Raw genomic sequence first — 20,680 nt, 5'->3', positions numbered from 1 at the left:
GAATACATAGATTCAGATTGGGCAGCATATAGTGAATGACATAAAATCCACATCTGGCTACCATGTTTTCAACCTTTGGCCCTTGACTGGTAACATAGTCCAACAATAAGCAACATGTTAATACTCTTTCCTTGATTAAAAGTAAAATATCGAGCAGAATGAAGGGAGCATCTTAAGCAATTTGGCTCACAAGGATGCTTGACTACTTAAAATGCATTAGTCAGAGCCTACACCATTGCTCTATGACAATAAGGGAGTATTCAAGTTGGGAAAAAATATAGCCTTACATGAGTAGACCAAGCATGTTGACATTTATTTTGTTGTATGACAATAAGGGAGTATGCAAGTTGGGAAAAACTTTACATGAGTAGACCAAGCATGTTGACATTTATTTTCACCTCATCAAACAGCATGTAGAAAAAAATCAGTTGCGCTGGAATATTGTCTTCCAAAGGATCGCAATCCTAAAAAATTTGCAAATAAATTGACGATTAATAAAATATGTTAGAATGATGATCATCAATTAGAGTCTAGGCATAATATTTTAATAAAGTCACTTTAGTAACTTTAATCTATATTATACTTTTATATTCATATTTACTTTGTATGATTTATTTCACATTCACAAAATAGAATATTTGGTGGTTTTTTCTCCAAATAATATTATAGAATATTTCTCTTGAACATTTTTTCCTCCTCTTAATTATCTCATTATCTTGATTTTCTTTATGTTCAATTGATGTAACAAAGACGGCAGGAAAATTTTAAAGGCAAATATTCGCAAATGGGCTAATTTTCCATACTTTTTCAAACAAATAGATTCATTAATTTCCATTTTTTCTAGAATTGATTCCCCCACATTTTATAGAGATAAAATCATTAGAAATTTTAATATTTTTATAAAACTATCACCAAACATTTTATAGTTTACCTATTATATAGAAACTAGTAATATTCACCAAAATTTATAAACTTTTCATCCTTAAAATTTTCCTTCAATATTTTCACCAAAATTTATAAACTTTTTCATCCTTAAATATAAGTAGTGAAATCTAACCGGTGTAATCTAACAGGTCTACAAGCTAAGTAACGAGACTCATATTTGAATATTTTCAAGTGGTGTGATTGCTTCTCAAACGCATCCCTGTTATGCGGTTTGTGTTTTCGAAAATGATGCTAACAATTTATTTATTTTTTTCCAAAAAAAAATTAGGTAGTAGTTTACATGAAATTCATAACCTGAAAGAAGGCACCTAAAAATCAAAAATTAATAATAAAAAGGAATTCTAATTGGCGCTTGCATTTGTGCGTGCATGTTCAACACTAAAACAGGGCACTTGCATATATAACACAGATCTCAAAGCGGGGTAGTAAAATTTCCCAGTAACGAACCGTTTTCCAATAAGCTTTTTGAAAATATAAATATCTATGATATTAAAAGTTACCTGCAGAAGAGTTCCAAATTATTAATCGTTTTCCTTCTAGGAAAGTCAGTAGCTACAATGATAATATTCGTTAAATAAGAAGGGCTTCATCGTTAGAAATGGATGGTTTAAGGTTACTCCTATTTATAAACAAAACGCCCTCTATTGCGTGGCCAATGATATGATCATGTTGACACGTTGCAGTTCTCTGCTATCTAGAAAGCTATACTAACAATTAACAAATATGACACGACCTGGAGAAAGGAAAAATTAGTGCAAATCTACAATCTACTTTATTTATTCATTGCATCGACTATTTTCGGGCTTGTGACAGGTAATCGCAGCTTCTCACAGCCGCAGAGATCATACACAGCTGCCTTAACATCTTATTTATCGAAACTATTAATGGTACACTTATCAAATTGTCCACAATTTGCAAATGCAGCGATCGGGCACTGAGAAATGAACTTTTCTTGCGTGTTGATATCAACTGGTCCTTTCTCACAGCATCCAGTTATTTTGATCTCAAATGATTAGATAATAAGTTTAGCATAAATAAAATGTCAATAATTTCTCTTGTCAACAACTTATCAAAGAAAAAGAAAAGCGCTGCTTATAAGCCAAACTCAATAAAAGAATGAAGTCATACAGGTGAACCAAAAAGGAACCACAATTAAGATATACAAAGAAGTCAGCCAACCAACAATGATTTTTCCTTTCAGTACAACACAGCACATAAAAATGTCCATAAAACTAGCTTACAGTCCTTTAAAGATGATCAACAGCCTATACCTACCAACTAAAATTAAAGAGAGTCTTAATTTCTGATTTCTGAAAGCTAAATCAACTCAACAACTGTATAAGGTTATAAACCTTTATACATCTTGAATTTCACATCCCATTGTTTACTTCACTCAACCCGCAAACTACATGAAATAGAATTCAAAGAAGTGCATATGGGTGGATCTGGAGATTATTTCTGACCTAACAAAAAACATTTGAGATCAGCATTAACAATTACCCAGGAAGCTGCTCGTCTACACAATTCTGCACAAAACTCGTTTCTGGAACTAACTGAGAGTGATCTAGGCCTGTCTGTGCTGTTCTCTTCCTTCAACCAATTGATACACACATACACAAATGTTTGATGGCACTCTTGGGTTATCATTTAGAATCTTTCTGGAGACCTTTTAGCTTCCGGTACCCTTTATCAGTCCCAAATAACCTGGAAACTCAATAAAACCATAAATAAGCATAGAATTAAACAGGCCAAACAATAAAAGAATATGACATTAGGAGTAGGAATCGTAACACTAAAGCATGTTTACAACCCAAGGAAGCAACATAAATCAAAATTATTGAAAGCAAAAAGAAATTTCAAATTTTCTTAATTGGAAGTCTTTATCTAATCCATGCTGAAAACACAAACTTCAAAGTTCCTTCTCGTCATTCTGCTAGCCTAATATATTAAAAGAAATTTTCATTCCTATATTTCTGAAGAAGATGCCAGATGACATCTGGGGAGTTGAATGTATATTTGCAGCTTAGACTGAATACTCAAGGAACCACCAGGATGATTCAAGAGGCCTGCATTCTTTGAAAATTAGAAGAAAAGAAACACTACAAGGAAGCACCGTTTTTATTCCTACCGTGTTTGTCAAGGCAACAAAAGATGCGGAGGAATTACCAGTCCATGTAAGTGAAAGTCGATGAGTAATTCCCAGACTTTGTATAGAGCAGTCGATGATGATAATCATGGAAATCAGCTCTGCAAGCCGTTCAAATGAAAAAGGCTAAAAATACAATTCTAAGGAAAATCAACACATACAATAAGTATTTATATATCAATACCAACCCTCCATACAACGGGAATAGCTTTGAAATGCTCCAAGGAAAATCATAACCACAATGTGCCTCTACAGTTTCCAACACTCGCAAACTCATCCATAGCCAGAGTGTGAATAGGTGAGGCCCAGTAATGGCAGGTCCAATAATTGTAGCGAAACCAAGGAACAAGATTTCAGCAGGATGCGCATACTCAGATGTCAAACCAAATGGTGTTGCGTATCTGAACATAGATAACATAAGTCATATCTAATTCACAAGTAGTTGTTCAAATTTACATAACTAGTTACTTGCATCTATTTGTATAGGGAAAGCATCTTACTCATGATGAACACTGTGAACATGCTTGTACAGCCATTTTGTATGTAAAATTCTGTGGCCCCAGTAGAAAACAAAATCCTCCAAAATGAAATAACAAACCAGCTGGGATACAACTACTTTCCTGCACAAACAAGAAGCGCACAATCAACCAGTGATAGCAGGCAGCATAAATTCAATAATTCCTGCAGAACCACATACATGATACAACGTGTGACAAATTTATCATTTAACAGTCGTTAAAAATTGCAAAAAATGCTAAAGGTTTAAAGCTAAACTTTCTGAACATTAGATAAAACCCTTGTGTAATGGAGCCAAATTCATTTCTTATAGGATATTGGAAGAGAATCTCGCTAAGTTAATCGTACATACTTGCGCAAGCAATTATTTCTATAGTAGTCATCAAATTAAAATTCTACAACTTTGATCAAATTTGAAGTTACCAGGATGGTAGTGGTAGCACGCTTCTCATGCCCATAAATCTGAATACAGGATAGGAAACCACCATGACTGGCAGGTTGACACAAAAATGATATAGCAGCAGTCGAGTAATACATTTTTCTTGTGCAGCAACTGTGTTCGTCTTGCTCTGCAGGCATGGTGGAAAGCAATTCGATTAGAGTTGCAATTGAACTTTTACAACTCAATTACCCTGATTTCCTCATTCAATTCCATTCTCTAGATAGATTTGTTTACAAGCTCACTGTCTTCTCGATATGAGAACTAAATGCATGCAAGTATTTCAGGGGTAATAAAACAATGTCTACTATCTGCACTATAACCCACCTAGCACCATCGTGAATGAGTACAATAAAACAAAACAAAAGTTCTTTCATCACGAAATTATGCCCACTGATGTGGACACAAAAGCAATCTTGAAATTATTTTGTATTCTCTTATTTCAAATAAGATGAAAAGCATCCAATGATTGATGTGTATTACAGTATAAATTATGCACAAAATGTACAATTTAGGGAAAAAGACAAATATATGTTCCAATGTAAAGAAACCAGATAGCTTCCCCTACTTGATGTCCGAAATTCTTAAACAAGTCACTTCAGTTAATTAGAGAAGCAATTATTCCCAGTGCCCACCAATAAATGAAATGCTGGAATAATCCTACAATGTTCAATCAAAGCGGAACATGAATGCTTCCCAAGCTCAGAAACATGACCTTCACAAATGTAAAACCAATGCACAAAACACAATCTGTTAAATGATGTTTACAAAATATTCCCTTACATCAATTGTAAATGATATAAAATCAAAACACAGCGTCTGTAACAGTTAAAGATCATTTCAAAATTCAGAGACTTCAATGCCAAGATCAGAGAGAGATGCTTCTCTAGTGAAGTTGAACAAAGACGACTGATAATGTTATAGAAAATATAATAACGAATTACTGCAATTACAAGTAATTACCCTGTTATCTCCCAAAACCTGCACTTTAAGCGGTAAAGCCCTAAAACACAAATGCAACCCCAATGGCACACTTAGGAAGGCTGCCCACTCTCACCAGAGCAACACTTTCTCTCACTTTAAGCCATCTTTCCTCTGGTGCAAAGCAGGCTTCCCTAAAATAGGATTAGGGAAGCTATGACAAGAAGCCTCAAGGTGAATATAAAGGGTCGGATTTAGCAAAAAAATGGTCATAGCATAAAAATGTGTAATGGAGAACCGGGATTTAGTGCCTATCCAATATAAGACAAATGCAGTCAAGTGGTCAAACCAAGAGAGCAATTAGCGTACAAGAACTAGATCAAGACATGCAAGTAGAACTCCATACTTGTCTAGTTAAAACAATGCTCTAGGTAGCAAATAAAATCCTTGAAAGCACAAGATATTGATCAAAAAAATATTTAATTTAAATTTATGTGATCTTAGTAGGCTAGAGAAAAGGAAACTCCCTCTTTCAAAATCGTTTGATGAGATCCTTGAGGCAAACCGATTGGGTCCTTCTATTCTTGATCTTGGGAGTTAGTTCGTCTATTGGAGAGCTACCATTTTGACTATTTCATGTCATCTTTGTCTCCATTTCACGATTCTTTGCTTTCAATTTTTGAAGCATTCTACTTTTGTTTTAAGCAAAATACAATTTCATTTCTTAAAGAGCAAATACTTGGAAGGCACTGGTTGTTTATGTATTTCATGCTTATCTTATGATGGTTATTGCTCATATCATTGTTTGCTTATAAATCTTAAAGAAATAATCTATTTAACTCTAACAATTCTCCTAAAAACTCACATCTCTTTTTAACTTAACTTTTCATTAGGGACCACCTCCCTTAGCTAACCTAGGAGATAGCTTAAACGAAGAGAGTCCCCGGGATTAGTTTGACAGCCCCTTCTCTGAGTTCCCTGCCACCAACCACACCTTGTGGGGTTGAAGGCTTTTCTCACTGACTTGTAGGTAGGTGTAGGCGGTAGGGTCAACATTTTTGGCGTCGTTGCTGGGGACAAGCTTTCTTGTACCTGAGAAATCGACTAACCTTTTGGTTTTAGCATTTTTGAACTTTAGATTTAAATTCTTGCTCAAATGGCGACTTCACTCAATCCAAATTTTGCAAGAGTCTCTACTAGGAGAAATTCAAGTGGTCTAGTTAGCCCCTCTCCTGATCCTGAAAGGGTTTTTCGAGAGAGGTTGAATAGACTTTCTCGTAGTAGAGCTCTTGTTAGTCTTGGGCAAAAGGCTATTTCTGATATTCATTTGTTTTTTCAAGAACAAGTAGAGCCTGCTCCTTGTGACTTCACTAACATAAATGGCTATCCTCACAATATTCCTGACAAGGCTATCGAAAAGTTGCCTTCCTTTCAAGGTAACAATGCCATTAGTGCTACATCACATGTGAAAAACTTTAATGTTTGTATCTTTAAATGGTGTAACACTGCTAATTATGAGGATGTGAAGATGAGACTTTTTGTTTTATCTTTAGAAGAGGATGCTCTTGATTGGCTCACTGAGCAACCTGCTAACTCATATAACTCTTTACAAGCCATTCTAACTGCATTTTTAGATAAGTTTGGAGAGAAGAAGGAAAATAGGCATTTGATCAACGCCATTAGCAATATGAAGAAAAATGAGAACGAAACCATGGAGGAGTTTAACAAGAGATTCAATGGATTAGTAAAAAGCATGCCTGCTACTGTTAAACCTCCTGATGAATTTCTTTTATGCTCATATCTGGATGCTTTTGGTGTTGACACTACTTATGAGTTGAGGAGGAAGGAGCCTGTGAATTTAGGTGTAGCTCAAACTGAAGCCTTAAAAATGGAAAAGGCTAGAAAGCAATCAGGAAAGTTTGAACTTCCTGGTTTCACTAGAGGGCCATCGAAACTGAATGATTCCAAAGGCAAGGCCAAAGAAGAGACTACACATGATCCTATTAAGGAGTTAACCCAACTCATCAAGAGTATGGAAGCAAATCACACCAGTCAAATGAATGCTATCCAAAATCGATTAGTGGCCATGGAAAGAAATCAAGGTGGGAGATTCCCAAATAGAGGAAATGATAGATGGCAAAAGAGAGGACCTCCCAATGACCATAGGCCACCTAATCCACTCAAGTCTACAAACTTAGTTGATGATTCCATGCCTTATTGTAGACCTTGTGATGACATACATGATGAACTCACTTGTCCTTATGCAAGAAGGATCCTAGAAGGAGATATGGTGGGAACAAGTGAGCAAATCAATGTAGTTGGAAAAGAGCATCATTTGTCCTTGGAAAATTGGATGGGAGTTATGGAGAGTAGTCAGAAGGTAAATAAAAAGTCTCCATCCTCCTATAGTATAAATAATTTTGAAGATTTGGATAGGATCACTGAATTATATGGAGAGAAGCCTTCATCAACTCAGATTTTAGAGATAGCCAAGGATAAGGAAAGGGGAAAGAATAAAGAAAGAAATCATAGTAAAACTTTCACTCCACCCACATCGAAGTTGAATATTGACTTGGGAGGATGGATTAATAATGCTAAGATTTTAGTTCTTGTCACTGAAATCATGAAGATTCCCTCCCAAAGAAATAAATTGTTGAAAGCCATTGATGCTCCCAATGGAAAAGAAATGTCTAATTTTTTTAAGGATAGATATGAGGATGCCCCTATCACTCTGCAAAGTAGTGATATGTGTAGAGATAATAGAGACCACCAACCTTTTTTCATCACTATGTTGGTCAATGGAATGCTTTTACACAATTGTATGTTGGACTCTAGGCATCATCTTGTGTCATGACTAAGAAAGTCATGAATCAGTTAAATTTGAAGATTTCTAGACCCTACCACAACATTTGTGCAATGGATTCAAAGATCATTGAAGTGTGTGATTTGATAAAAGATCTTCAAGTCCACTTAGCTATACATCCTGACATTATGATCACCATGGATATTGTGGTGATTGATGTGCCTGATGCTTGGGGGATGTTATTGTCTACAAAGTGGGGAGCTAGTATTGGGGGTAGTTTGCAAATGGATTTAAGTTATGCTACCATCCCTAATAGTGAGGGCATCATGGTTAGATTGGATACGGAATTGGAAAGGAAGTTTCATATAGAAAAATCCCAAGGAGCCTCATAATGAAATTGTGTATGAATCTGATAACTTGGGAAACTATGCTATCCTGGCTAATTCTTTTCCTCCTTTGGAGAAGGAGGTGGATTGTAAGAAAGATGGAGTTTGGCACATGAATTTTGATGGTGCCCATTCTAGGTATGGTAAGGGTGCTAGAAGTCACATATTCAAGTTTGCCTATAGATTGGAATTCGATGCAACCAACAATGTAGCAGAGTATGAGGCTCTATTGTTGGGTCTTGAGTTGGCAAAAGACTTGAGGATAAAGTTGCTTAGTATCAAGGGGGATTCTGATCTAGTCATTCTTCAAACTAAGAATCAATTTGCATGCAAGAATGATAGATTAAAGAAGTATCGAAATGTTGTTTGGGATAATATGGAATATTTTGATGCATTAGACCTTCAAGCAATTCCTAGGGAAGGAAATAAACAAGTTGATGAGCTGGTTGTTGTTGCATCTACATTACAGCTTGGAGAGAACTTGGTGGATGATAAAATTAAGATGGAGATTATCTTTAGGCCATCAGTTCCTAATAATCTAGAGCATTGGCAAATCTTTAATGATGAAAGCCAGGTGGTTCATTTTTAAATAACATGGAGGAATTTTCTGAATTTAAGGCTGGCTACAAAGAGGAAGGATGTGATTGAGTGTAATGTGGTGACAAATCCCACTCCTAGGGAACGTGTAGCCTTGGCGCAAGTGTTTGACAGACATGATGCATCAAAGAGAAAAGATGATAAGAAAATTGACCCAGGGGAATTCATTGAAGTGAATATTGGTACCCCTCATGACCCAAAGATTATTAAAATAGGTAAGGGTACCAATGAGCAAGAAAGGAATAATTTGATAAATTTACTTCATGAATATAGAGATGTTTTGGATTTTTCATATAATGAGTTGAAAGGTTATAGGGAAGATGTTATGGAACATACTATCCCTCTTAAGGATGAAAATGCCAAGCCCTTTAGGCAGAAACTTAGGCAAATCAATCCTAAGTTAGCCCCCTTGGTGCAAAAGGAATTGTAAAAGATGCTTCAAGTTGGTATGATTACTCACACTAAGCATTCCACATGGTGTTCAAACTTGGTTATTGTGAGGAAGAAGAATGGATCAATCAGGGTATGTGTAGACTTTCGAAATCTTAATTTAGCTTGTAAAAAAGATAATTACCCTTTACCTAATATGGAAACATTATTGCAAAGGGTAACAGGATCTGGAATGATGTCTTTGTTGGATGGATTTTCAGGATACAACCAAGTCTTGGTGCAGAAGGAGGATACACATAAGACAACATTCACCACACCATGGGGTACTTTTGAATATTTGAGGATGCCTTTTGGATTAACGAACGCTAGAGAAACTTTTCAAAGGGGTATGGACTATACATTTAAGGGTCTAATTGGGAAATTTATTGAGATCTATCAAGATGATTTCACTGTTTTTTCTAAAAATGGAATTTTCCATATAGGCCACCTAAGGCAAATTTTTGATAGGTGTAGAGAGTACGGAATATCCTTAAATCCTGCTAAATCTATTTTTGGAGTGACTGAAGGGAAGTTGCTTGGTCACATCATTTCAAAGGATGGGATCAAGATTGGCCCTGAAAGAGTTGAGGCTATTCAAAAGATTCATTTGCCTCATAATATTAAAACCCTTCAATCCTTCTTAGGAAAGATTAATTTTCTTAGAAGGTTCGTTCGAAATTATGCTGAGATTGCCAAACCCATCCAAACCCTCTTAAAGAAAGATGTTAAGTTTGTTTGGGGAAATGAGGGTAGAAAAGGTTTTCGGGAAATAAAGGATTCTATTGTCAAAGCACCTATTCTAATAAGCCCTGATTATTCAAAGGAGTTTTTGATTTTCTCTTTTGCATCCGAAGATACTATTGTTGGGGTGTTGCTTCAAAAGAATAATGAAGGGCATGAACAACCTATTGCTTTTATGAGTAGGTCCCTTCAAGGGTCTGAGTTGAAGTATAGCACCATGGAGAAGCAAGCTTATGCTTTAGTCAAGTCTCTTAAACAGTTCAGAGTTTATGTGGGGTATTCTAGGATAATTGCATTTGTTTCCCACTTTGCTGTAAAGGATATTTTAGTCCAAGCGGATTGCTTAGGAACTCGAGCTAGGTGGGTCTCGAAGATTCAAGAGTATGATTTGGATGTTAGACCTACCAAGCTTGTGAAAGGCCAAGGATTGGCCAAAATCTTGAACGAAGGAAATGAGAAAGCGATAGGAATGATTTGGAATTAACTTCATCAGACCTTCAAAGATCGTGTCAACTTGAATGGTATAAAGACATTATTTATTATTTGCAAAATTTGTCATGTCCTAACCATTTAGTTGGCCATAAGAGAAGAGCATTAAGGCTTAGAGCAACTAAGTATTGCATTTTGTAGGATGGTCTGGGTTGGAGAAATCCGGAGGTGGTAATACTTAGGTGTGTTGATGAAGTTGAAGCCAAAAAGCTTCTATCTGAGTTTCATTCAGGATTTTGTGGAGGGCATTATGCTGCTAAGACTACTACCCACAAAATCTTGAGAGCTGGTTATTTTTGGCCTTCTATTTTTGTTGATGTGCACAACTATGTTAGAGGTTGCCAAGCTTGTCAACTATCCATTGGGAAGCAGAAGTTAGCCTCTTTGCCTCTTCAGCCTGTGGTCGTGGAGGCTCCCTTTCAACATTGGGGGCTAGATTTTATAGGGAAATTTAATGAAAAATCGAGTAATGGCTACTCATGGATTATAACTACCACTGATTATTTTACTAAATGGGTAGCAGCCATCTCTACAAAACACGCCACCGACAAAGTCGTGATAGATTTTCTTGAAGATAAGATTATCACTCGTTTTGGTGTCCCTACCAAGATTACCACCGAAAATGCCAAGGCTTTTAGCTCTGTTGAATTCTCATCGTTTTGATTTAAGTATGGCATTGTTTTATCCCATTCATCAAACTACTATCCTCAGGGTAATGGCTTAGCAGAGTCTAGTAATAAGAATTTGATAACCATAATCAAGAAGATAGTAGGGGATAACAAACGAGCATGGGATAGTAAAATTAAATATGCTTTGTGGGCTGATAGGATAACAAAGAAGAGTTCTACTGGGAAGAGTCCCTTTGAGTTAGTTTATGGCTTGGATGTTACCCTTCTTGTGCATTTGAGGCTACCAACTTACCAATTGCTACAAAGTTTTACATCTGATAAAGATGTTGTGCAATGTAGGATTGACCAAATTGTAGAATTGGATGAAACCAGAAGAAGAGCCTTTGAGCATTGTTGTAAAAATCAATCTAAGGTAAAAAGAAATTTTGACAAATCATCTAGGAATAGAATGTTTTCTAACAATGATATGGTTTTGCTATGGGATCGCAGGAATGAAAAGCCAGGATTTCATGGTAAGTTTGATAGTTTGTGGCTTGGACCATACATTATCAAGGAAGCAACGGGACAGAATTCCTACCATTTGAGCACTTTGGATGGAGAACCACTCGAGTTACTTGTGAACGGCCAACTGCTCAAATTGTTCTACAAAGAAAATATCTGATGCCATGGGGCATCTTTTTGTATCATATTTCTAACCTTATCTCATGTCGTTTTTGTTTAATTAGTTTTATTTCATGAATAAATTGACATTTATGTTCTTAGAATAAATTTCCATTTCTTCGTTTTTGTACTTTATTTCATTTGATGATATTTTGAATGGACACTGCTAATATATGTCTTTTGTCGATTGATGCAAATTCCAGGTTCTTGCACACTATCACTTCATATCTAGCATGCATCCCCATATGGAGCCAAAAGTTGACCACTGGAGTGGCACCTGATGATTATGATTATATGATGATTATATGCCCAAGGATGATCCAGAGGACACTTGTACCATACATTATCAGGGAAGAAGTTGGACAGAATTCCTACCATTTGAGCACTTTGGATGGAGAACCACTTGAGTTACCTGTGTACGGCCAACTGCTCAAATTGTTCTACAAAGAAAATATATGATGCCATGGGGCATCTTTTTGTATCATATTTCTAACCTTATCTCGTGTCGTTTTTGTTTAATTAGTTTTATTTCATGAATAAATTGTCATTTATGTTCTTAGAATAAATTTCCATTTCTTCATTTCTATACTTTATTTCAATTGATGATTGTAGTGGCCAACCTAAGGTGCTAGATTAGGCTAAATTTATTATCGACCAGGGTAAGTAAACTTCGAGGCATGCGTCTAAAATCTATAGACATAAAGGATTCCTAACTAAGTGTTCATTGTGGTAGGTTATAGTACTTCTTTACGGAAGGTTAAGATATGTTTCCTATCACCTTGACACTCAGGTCACTCAACTCATCTCATTGTCCTAAAGACACTGCGTATTGCTAGACTGAGATTTTAATCCCCTTACAAGGATGTTGTGCACAAAAGCTCTGTCTAGTTAACACTCAACATTCATGGAAGATCAAAAGCATACTACAAATTTAAATACATGTAAACAGAGTCTATGAGGATGCTTTAAAAATATAACGATGGATCAGATCTCTTACAAGATATGGTTCAATGATCTTAACGATAAATCCTTTAAGCTATCACCATAAACACCATTCGTAAGGATTTCTAATTAAATCAACAAAATTATAAGCATAACTCTAATTACTATGCATGCTATTCAATATTCAAAAGCTGCTAATGAAATGAAAATGACAGTATACCAGTCCACGCAGGGCCCGTCCGCGTTTCAATGGTACACTGGAATACGCTCAAGCAACTAAGGTATTAACGCATGAACAATGTTATAATAAAACCGTGACTATAATCGAGTTCTGGTATTAAGTTCTGAAGATCATACAAAAAGCTCTGTTCTCAAAACGATACATAGAGATCACCAACCACGTAACTGTCACTATATCTGTGTTTTTAAAAACAATTAATACACGGTTTTCATTTGGATTGAATGTACATTCACTATGCAGCTGTTTCCGCTTTTACTATGGAATGATTTTTGGGTCATTTCCATTCTAAACCGATTTCCAAAAAGAAACAAAACGAAACCGGTTTGGGAAACCTATGGCTGTTGCTGCCTTTGTCACCAAAACGCTGGGGCTTTGACCAGCATTGACCGCATAACCAGGAGTGTTTGATTTGCTGTAGGATCGATGTTTCTCCATGCTTGTACATTCCAGTTTTCGTTCCTATCCATTGCTTTGGCTTGCCTGTCATGCCACGTGTCAGATGATAAACCATTTACAGGATGTTAGGACTTCCTGTAACCTTTTTATTAAAAATCCCTAATTTCTAACATAAAAACTCATAAATTAACTTTAATGCAAACTAACAACTATAATGCTATTAATTAATCAATTTCAAGGAATATAAGGGATCTATGGAGGAAAAAGGTAGACAAATGATGTGTTTCAAGAAGAAAAAGATGGTAATGGAATGGTACCAACATCTCCCCCAAGCTTAATGACTTAGCATGTCCTCATGCTAACCCTGATGTACTGCCTCTGTGCTCTGTTCCTGCCGTTACCTCTGCTGCCTTTAATAATGCATCTACATTCTTCTTAGCTTGGGTGTCTTTCTGAATGTGGAGCTCATGTTTCAAACGTTTGTATTTCTCCTTGAGGGCTTTCTTTTGGGTATACCATTTGGTTGCCCATTTGCAAAGGTCAGTTTGTTCAGCCTTGAGCTCTTGGATTTGCTCCTTAAGCTTTTCATTCTTCTGTTGGGTTTCCTTACTCTGAGTCCTCAGCATTTCGTTTTCCCTCTTAATGACTTTCTCCAGCATGTTGGCCTCCATCAGTTCTTCCTTTAACTTTTCAATTTGTTTCTCCAACCTCCTTGGTTTCTTGATCGCAGGTGGTGATCATTTCGGCTTCTGGTCCACGCTGTGAGTGAGAACTGCTCTCGATGTCCATCGATGCATGTGCATTTGATTCCGGTTGGTCTTCTTGTGGCAGAGTCTTTTGTGCTCTCCTAGATCTCCTTGTATATGTAGTAAAAATTTTATCCTGCTCCATTTTCTGGGCAGCCTCTTGTCTCATCTTTCTCGTCCTCACACTGCTACCGGGTGGAGGGACATTGCTAGATTTGTGCACAAGGATCTCTTCATCAATGTCAAGCATGAATCCTGAGTGCTCTTGCTGCTCTTGCTCATCCTCTCCATCTTTGATCTGATTGGCAATCAGGAATTCCTTCCATGTCTTTCCCTTTTTCTGCACTTCATACTCAATAAGAATTTTAATTAGCCCGAAATGATATAAGCTTTTGTCCTCATTACCTTTTTGCTTTTGGATGGTTTTCGACATTTTGGTTAAGCTCTGCAAGAGGAAATATGGTAAGCTAATAGTGCACTGCCCTTTCAAATGTAACAGTAGTTTGATGTGGTATAAATAAACTATGCTGTAGCGGCCCTCACAAGTAACAAATTTTTGGATGATATACACCATTTCGTCCCATGGATGCATCAGCCAGCTCCTAGGGACACCTTTCTTCCAGTTAACGGATGAAACCCTCGATCTGGACATGAATTGGGTCCATGATTTTTCTTTGAATTGTTTTGTCTTGAAGTATTTCTCCCCTTCTGGGCTGATCCCTAAGGATTGTGCTATGGTGTCTTCTGAGACCCTGAATGAAAAATTACCTATCAAGGCTTTCTCCCCATTGAATGTAAAGGCAAACTGTTTAGTTACTTCCTCATTGCTTCCATTAAACTTCTCCAAGAAGGGTAGCCATTGTTTTTCTTTTAAAATTGCAATGCAGTCATCGTGGTACTGAGAACTGTCAAATGTGCTTGGCTCTACCCTATTAGTCATTTTGACAGAGAAATTTTTGCTCTAACCCTCTTCGTTTATGCTTACGAATTTAACAAAGGTATTTTGGTTTGTTACCTTTGTCTTTCGCTCCACACTGCTGACCTGGTGGCGCCCTTTGTTCTTCGAAACTAGCTCCTTCAGTGGCTTAAGCGATGGCCAGATGACTGTCTTGTAATTATGGTGGAGGTCGAAACTTGTAAACCCAAATGACTGTGTTTTCCTTTCGTAGCACTTGCTGCTCTCAGTCTTTGCTGTTGAAATCACAGAAGTCGAATTGCTAATATAGAACAACTGAGAATGAAATGAAATTTTTAACAACCGACTCGACCCAATTCATAGCATATTCATATTTTATGACAGAGGAGTAGCTGTACTGGGTCGTATGAATACCATCATGAGAACGTTGGAAGCATGTATGGAGTACTGGAGTATGATAACAGATAGTTGTTTGCATCAGTCGACTTCGTCAGGTGATCATGTTATAACTTGGCCGATTCAAACATAATGAACAAAACCGTATAACATTTGGCTTTCAAACAGTTCACCACCTGTCCCTCGTTCATTGGTACTTGGCCGAATAGGGAGATGTTGGACCGGTAGTAGGGTTTGATTGGCCGATAAAGAGTTAATAACAAAGGCTGGGAGGGTGATATAATAGGGGATTGAGAAATCGTATGAAGAGTATGGGAATTTAAAAATCGTATAAATATGGGATAGGCTAGAGTGTTGGGAGATGATAGGGATTAAGAATATGATAAGGGGCGATAGGTATGTGGGTGTTTTTGAAATTGATCGTAGCAGTCATAGTTATCACATTTAACATTAAAAATAATCTAAGAATTTAAATGTTAAAAATAAAGGATACGTTACACTTTTATTGGTTGATCAAGCGTTGAATTGGCATGCTAGGTAGGACTAGTCTTTCTTGACTAATCTTTGTTGTTCATGACAGGTCCCTCTAAGATGAATTTGAATGCAACAAGTCCCTCTGAGATCTGGAAAATGTTTGTGCAGCTTCTTTGAACTCTGGAAAAGAACTATATGCGTGCAGGTTCCTTGATCTTTGGTGTTTGATGAAGCCTTGGTGACAAGCAACCTTTGAATCTCTGTTGAAACTTTGTTGAAGCTTTGCTGAAGTAACTTGAGATAGCAGTCTCTAACAGGTCCCTTTTATGTATGTTGAACAGGTCCCTCTACTGTTGGTGCTGGTAACATGGTCTTCTGAACAGAACAGGTCCCACTGCATAGTGCTTTTAAACAGGTCCCTCTGATTAGAACAAAGACAAAAACAACTTCTTTATTGAAATCTGAAGTGCTGAAACAAACTCTTTGGAAATTTACAGTGAGGAGATGAGATAAGAAATCTTTGAGAATTTACAATGAGGAGATGAGATAAGAAAAACAAAAATGCTGATGCTTCTCCCCCACTAAAGTTTTGACTTGTCCTCAAGTCATTATTCAATTGATGAATCAAACAAGAAACAAAAAGAAAAGGAATTCTTACCAGCCAACGAATTGGTTTTCAAGTAAGAATTATGGGTTAGAGTGTGCCAGAGTCTAGTTTTCACATCTAAACCATTTTTTATTTTTATTTTTTTTTAATTTCTGAATTGAAATGAAATGAACTAAGGCAGAGATACTACAGCTGAAGGCTGCAATATCTCAACCTCCCTTGGCTGAGATACCATTTGAAGAAAATTTTGCTTGCTGATCGGCCTATTGTAAAGTTTCAAGCGATGGCCATTGACAGTAAAGGGGTGGCCTTCTCCATCAATGGTAATGAGCTTGACTGATCCATTGTCATAAACTTTAACGATTTCATATGGGCCCATCCAATGTGTGGTGAATTTGGCTTTATGATCTCTAAATTTAGAGTCAAAAAGTAAAGCCCAGTCTCCTTCTTTGAACTGCTTCTTCTTGATATGTGCATCATGCCACTGCTTCCTTTGTTTTTGCATGAGGATTGTTGTTTCCTCTGCTTGCTGCCTCATTTCATCCAGTTGGTTCAACTGCTGAATTCTTTCTTGTTGTGCTTCATTCAGATCAATTTCCAAATCTGCAGCCATCTTAAAAGTATGTATTTGAAACTCAATAGGAAGCATTACCTCTTTGCCATACACCAACTGATATGGTGTAAATCCTGTAGTATTCTTCCACGTGATTCTATAAGCCCAGAGTGCATCTTTGAGCTTCTCTTCCCAATTCTTTCTGTTCATTGCCACAGTCTTAGTGATAATTCCTTCCAAAGTTTTATTTGTGGATTCCACCTGGCCATTGGCCTGTGGATGGTAAGGTGTACTTCTTCTGTGCTTGATTTGATATTTTTCTGTGATGTCCTTAACTAACTTTGAAGTAAACTGAGTACCTTGATCAGTCACTATCTCCCTTGGTACTCCATACCTTACAAAAATCTCTTCAAAAAGGAAGTTTACCACTGTTTGTTCAGTTGCCCGGACTAGTGCTTTAGCTTCAGCCCACTTTGTTACATAATCAGTACATACTAGGATGTACCTCTTACCATTGGAAGTTGGATTAATGGGTCCTATGAAATCTAGAGCCCATTTTTCAAATGGCTCTAGATGTACTTGAGGCTGAAGTGGCATCTCATCTGTAGCTGTTGGCCTACCCATTCTTTGGCAGCTATCACAACTCTTCACGTACTTCTTGGAATCCTTAAAAATGGATGGCCAGTAGTATCCAAGACTAAGAATCTTGAATGTTGTTCGCTTAGCTGCAAAATGCCCACCACACGGTTCATCATGGCAAGATTTTAAAACATCAATTATTTCATCATTTCTTACACATCGTCTAATAATCATATCATAACCAGTGTAAAATAAATCGCCATTAACCCATGAGTATCGAGCACTTTGTTTGACAAGCCTCTTCTTTTCCTTTGAAGTAAAGTATGGGGGTGTTTTTCCTGTAGACAAATAATTGGCTAAGTCAGCATACCAAGGATTCACTATTGAAATTGCAAATAAATTCTCATCTGGAAAAGAATCTTCAACTAGAACAACCTCACCTTGATTTTGCAGTCTAGAAAGAAAATCTGCCACCTGATTCTCCTTACCTGGTCTATCTAACACTGTGATGTTAAATTCCTGTAACAATAACAACCATCTGGTAACTCTGCCACTAGTTACTGGTTTATTCATTAAATGCTTAATGGCAGAATGGTCAGTATGTACAAAAACCTCATAACCAGTTATATAATGTCGGAATTTATTCACAGCATGTATGATGGCAAGCATTTCTTTTTCTGTGACTGTGTATTTTAATTCTGCAGGTGTTAGATTTTTGCTAATGAAATAGATGGCATAATGACAAGACTCCTCTTTTTGGCCTAATGAGGCACCTACTGCAATATCAGATGCATCCGTAAAGATGTGAAATGGTAGGTTCCAGTTAGGTCCTTTTAACACTGGTGTGGTTGACAACTTTTCTTTGAGTGTTTCAAATGCTTGCTGACAATGCTCATTCCAGTTGAAAAGTGTGTCTTTGGCTAGAAGTTTAAACAGAGGTGAAGCTATTTTACTAAAATGTTCAATAAACCTTCTGTAATAGCTTACATACCCAAGGAAACTTCTTACCTCTCTTTGATTCTTCGGAATTGGTAAATTGACAATGATCTGGATTTTTTATGGATCAACTTTAATGCCTTGAAAAGAAATATAGTGGCCTAATATTATCCCCTCATTTAACATCATAAAGCACTTTTCATTGCTCAGGGATAGATTAGCTTCAATACATCTCTTCAAAACTTTTTCAAGATTCTCTAATGCATGCTCAAATGAATCGCCATACACTGAAAAATCATCCATGTAAACTTCAACACAATCATGAACTAAATCGGCAAAAATAGCTAATACAGCTCTCTAAAATGTAGCTGGAACATTGCAAAGTCCAAATGGCAAAACATTATAAGCATAAGTGCCCCAAGGACAAGTAAAAGTGGTTTTGTCCTGGTCCTCTAAGGCTATCCTGATCTGGTTGTAGCCACTGAAACCATCAAGAAAAGAGAATGATGATTTCCCAACTAATGTGTCTAGCACTTGGTCAATAAATGGTAGTGGGAAATAATCTTTGAGCGTTGCTTTGTTCAATTGTCTGTAATCGACACAAATCCGCCACTTACCATTTTTCTTGGGCACTACTACCAATGGAGATACCCACAGACTGTCAGAGATAGGATAGATAAAATTAACTTTCAACAGTTTTTGTAATTCCTCTCTAACAATATCCTAGAGCATGGGGTTCATTTGTCTCTGCGGTTGCCTCACTGGTTTGATAGTACTATCGGTATAAATATGGTGAGTGCATGTTTCAAGGTGAATTCCTGGCATATCGGTGTAGTCCCAAGCAAATGCTTTCTAGTATTTTCTCAATAATTGAATCAATTTCTCTTGCTGAGATGAGTCTAGGTGAGTGCCAATATTCAGAGTTTTTCCTGGACTAATCTCTATGGTCTTACTCTGTGTGTTTGTGATGGATTGAATGGGAAAAATGTCATGAAATGTTGTTTGCAAAGATTGAATGGTGCATGTTTCCTGAAAATTTTGTGCTAAAAGTTCATCTGCAGCATGATATTAGTCATTTCTCAAATCTTCGGAAATATTAGGTTGAGAAAGGAACAATTCTACCAAATCATCATTATTATGTTCTTGAAAATCATAGATTTGGTTGATGCTAAAAACAGATTGTACTTCTTCTTTGTCATTGTATTTATCGTCAAGCCACAAATTGTGTGCTACTGCTGGTGATTGTGCTGAAGGGTAAAGAGTGAGTTGTTTTCTTTCAGTTCCTCGTGAAATAATCATATTACCCGATCGACATCCTATGAATGCATCAACAGTTGCTAACCACAGTCTACCAAGGATGATAGGGTGTCCTCCTAAATTGGATTTTGGCTGAAGAACTAAAAAGTCCACTGGATACTCCCAAGAGTCCAATGAAACAATTATGTCCTCCAAAATCCCTTCAGGAATCACTTTAGACCTATCAGCGAATTCTAGAACAATTGTTGTGTGCTGCAAGTTTGTGAGCTGGAGTGTTTTCATGGTTTCAAGAGTCATCACATTTATTGCGGCCCCAAGATCAATTAAGGTGTTTGGAATATGTATGTTGTTAATGATTGTAGTGACTCTGGGAATACCAGGATCAACATACTTTTCCATTGAGATGGTGTTTGTCATAAGGCCAGCTAAGTGTCCAATAACATGAATGGTTTGTGGATCAACTCTTTTCCTAGTGGGCTTCTTAAGGCACAGTTCTTTGATTGCTTTAGTGTATATGGGAATGTCTTTTATGGCTTGTAGTAGTGGAATTTTTATATAGACATTCTTTAGCTCATCTAAAACATCAAACTGTGGTATAGACATTGGAAGTTTTGTTTGGATCAATCGGTCTGGAAAAGGTGGTGGATGCAACGGTTGCATTTGTTTATTTTTGGTGTCATCGTTTTGTTTTTTTTGATTTGAAGTTTCATTTTCATTTTCTTCGTTTTCTTCTTGTTTATCAACTGTTGGAGATTCTTTGTGAAGTACCCTACCAGACCTCAAATTGATATTTTGCAAGGGTAATGTGGGATATGAGGTTCCCTCATCTACATTGTAGGTTGGTCTCTCTGCTCTGTTATTTGGATTTGGTACAGGTTGAGCAGGGATTTGAGTAGGTCTAGGAGGTTGTGAGTTAGATGGAAGTTGTAATTGTGG

General features: G+C 36.8%; 1 protein-coding gene across 2 annotated transcripts in view; it reads right to left on the bottom strand.

The window, feature by feature from the left end:
- Positions 1 to 2,076: 2,076 nt before the first annotated feature.
- LOC149148893 (methylsterol monooxygenase 2-2-like) overlaps positions 2,077 to 20,680 on the bottom strand; it is an 84,208-nt gene continuing 65,604 nt past the window's right edge. The window contains exons 3-7 of one of the 2 annotated variants that reach the window (XM_089438305.1): positions 4,031 to 4,176; positions 3,592 to 3,711; positions 3,289 to 3,492; positions 3,112 to 3,192; positions 2,077 to 2,649 (exon numbers count right to left, since the gene is read on the bottom strand). In XM_089438305.1, coding sequence (XP_089294431.1) covers positions 2,589 to 2,649; positions 3,112 to 3,192; positions 3,289 to 3,492; positions 3,592 to 3,711; positions 4,031 to 4,176 — 612 coding nt within the window. In that variant the 3' untranslated portion in view covers positions 2,077 to 2,588. Of the gene's footprint in view, positions 2,650 to 3,111; positions 3,193 to 3,279; positions 3,493 to 3,591; positions 3,712 to 4,030; positions 4,177 to 20,680 lie in introns of both variants that reach the window. The other variant, XM_089438304.1, reaches the window with a different exon arrangement.

Source organism: Pinus tabuliformis, chromosome 9 (assembly GCF_031772625.1).
Source record: "Pinus tabuliformis cultivar Carrire ecotype Pingquan chromosome 9, CPIR1, whole genome shotgun sequence".
Taxonomy (NCBI): domain Eukaryota; kingdom Viridiplantae; phylum Streptophyta; class Pinopsida; order Pinales; family Pinaceae; genus Pinus; species Pinus tabuliformis.
Note: the sequence above shows the minus strand (reverse complement) of the source record. Positions and strands in the feature narration are given on the sequence as shown.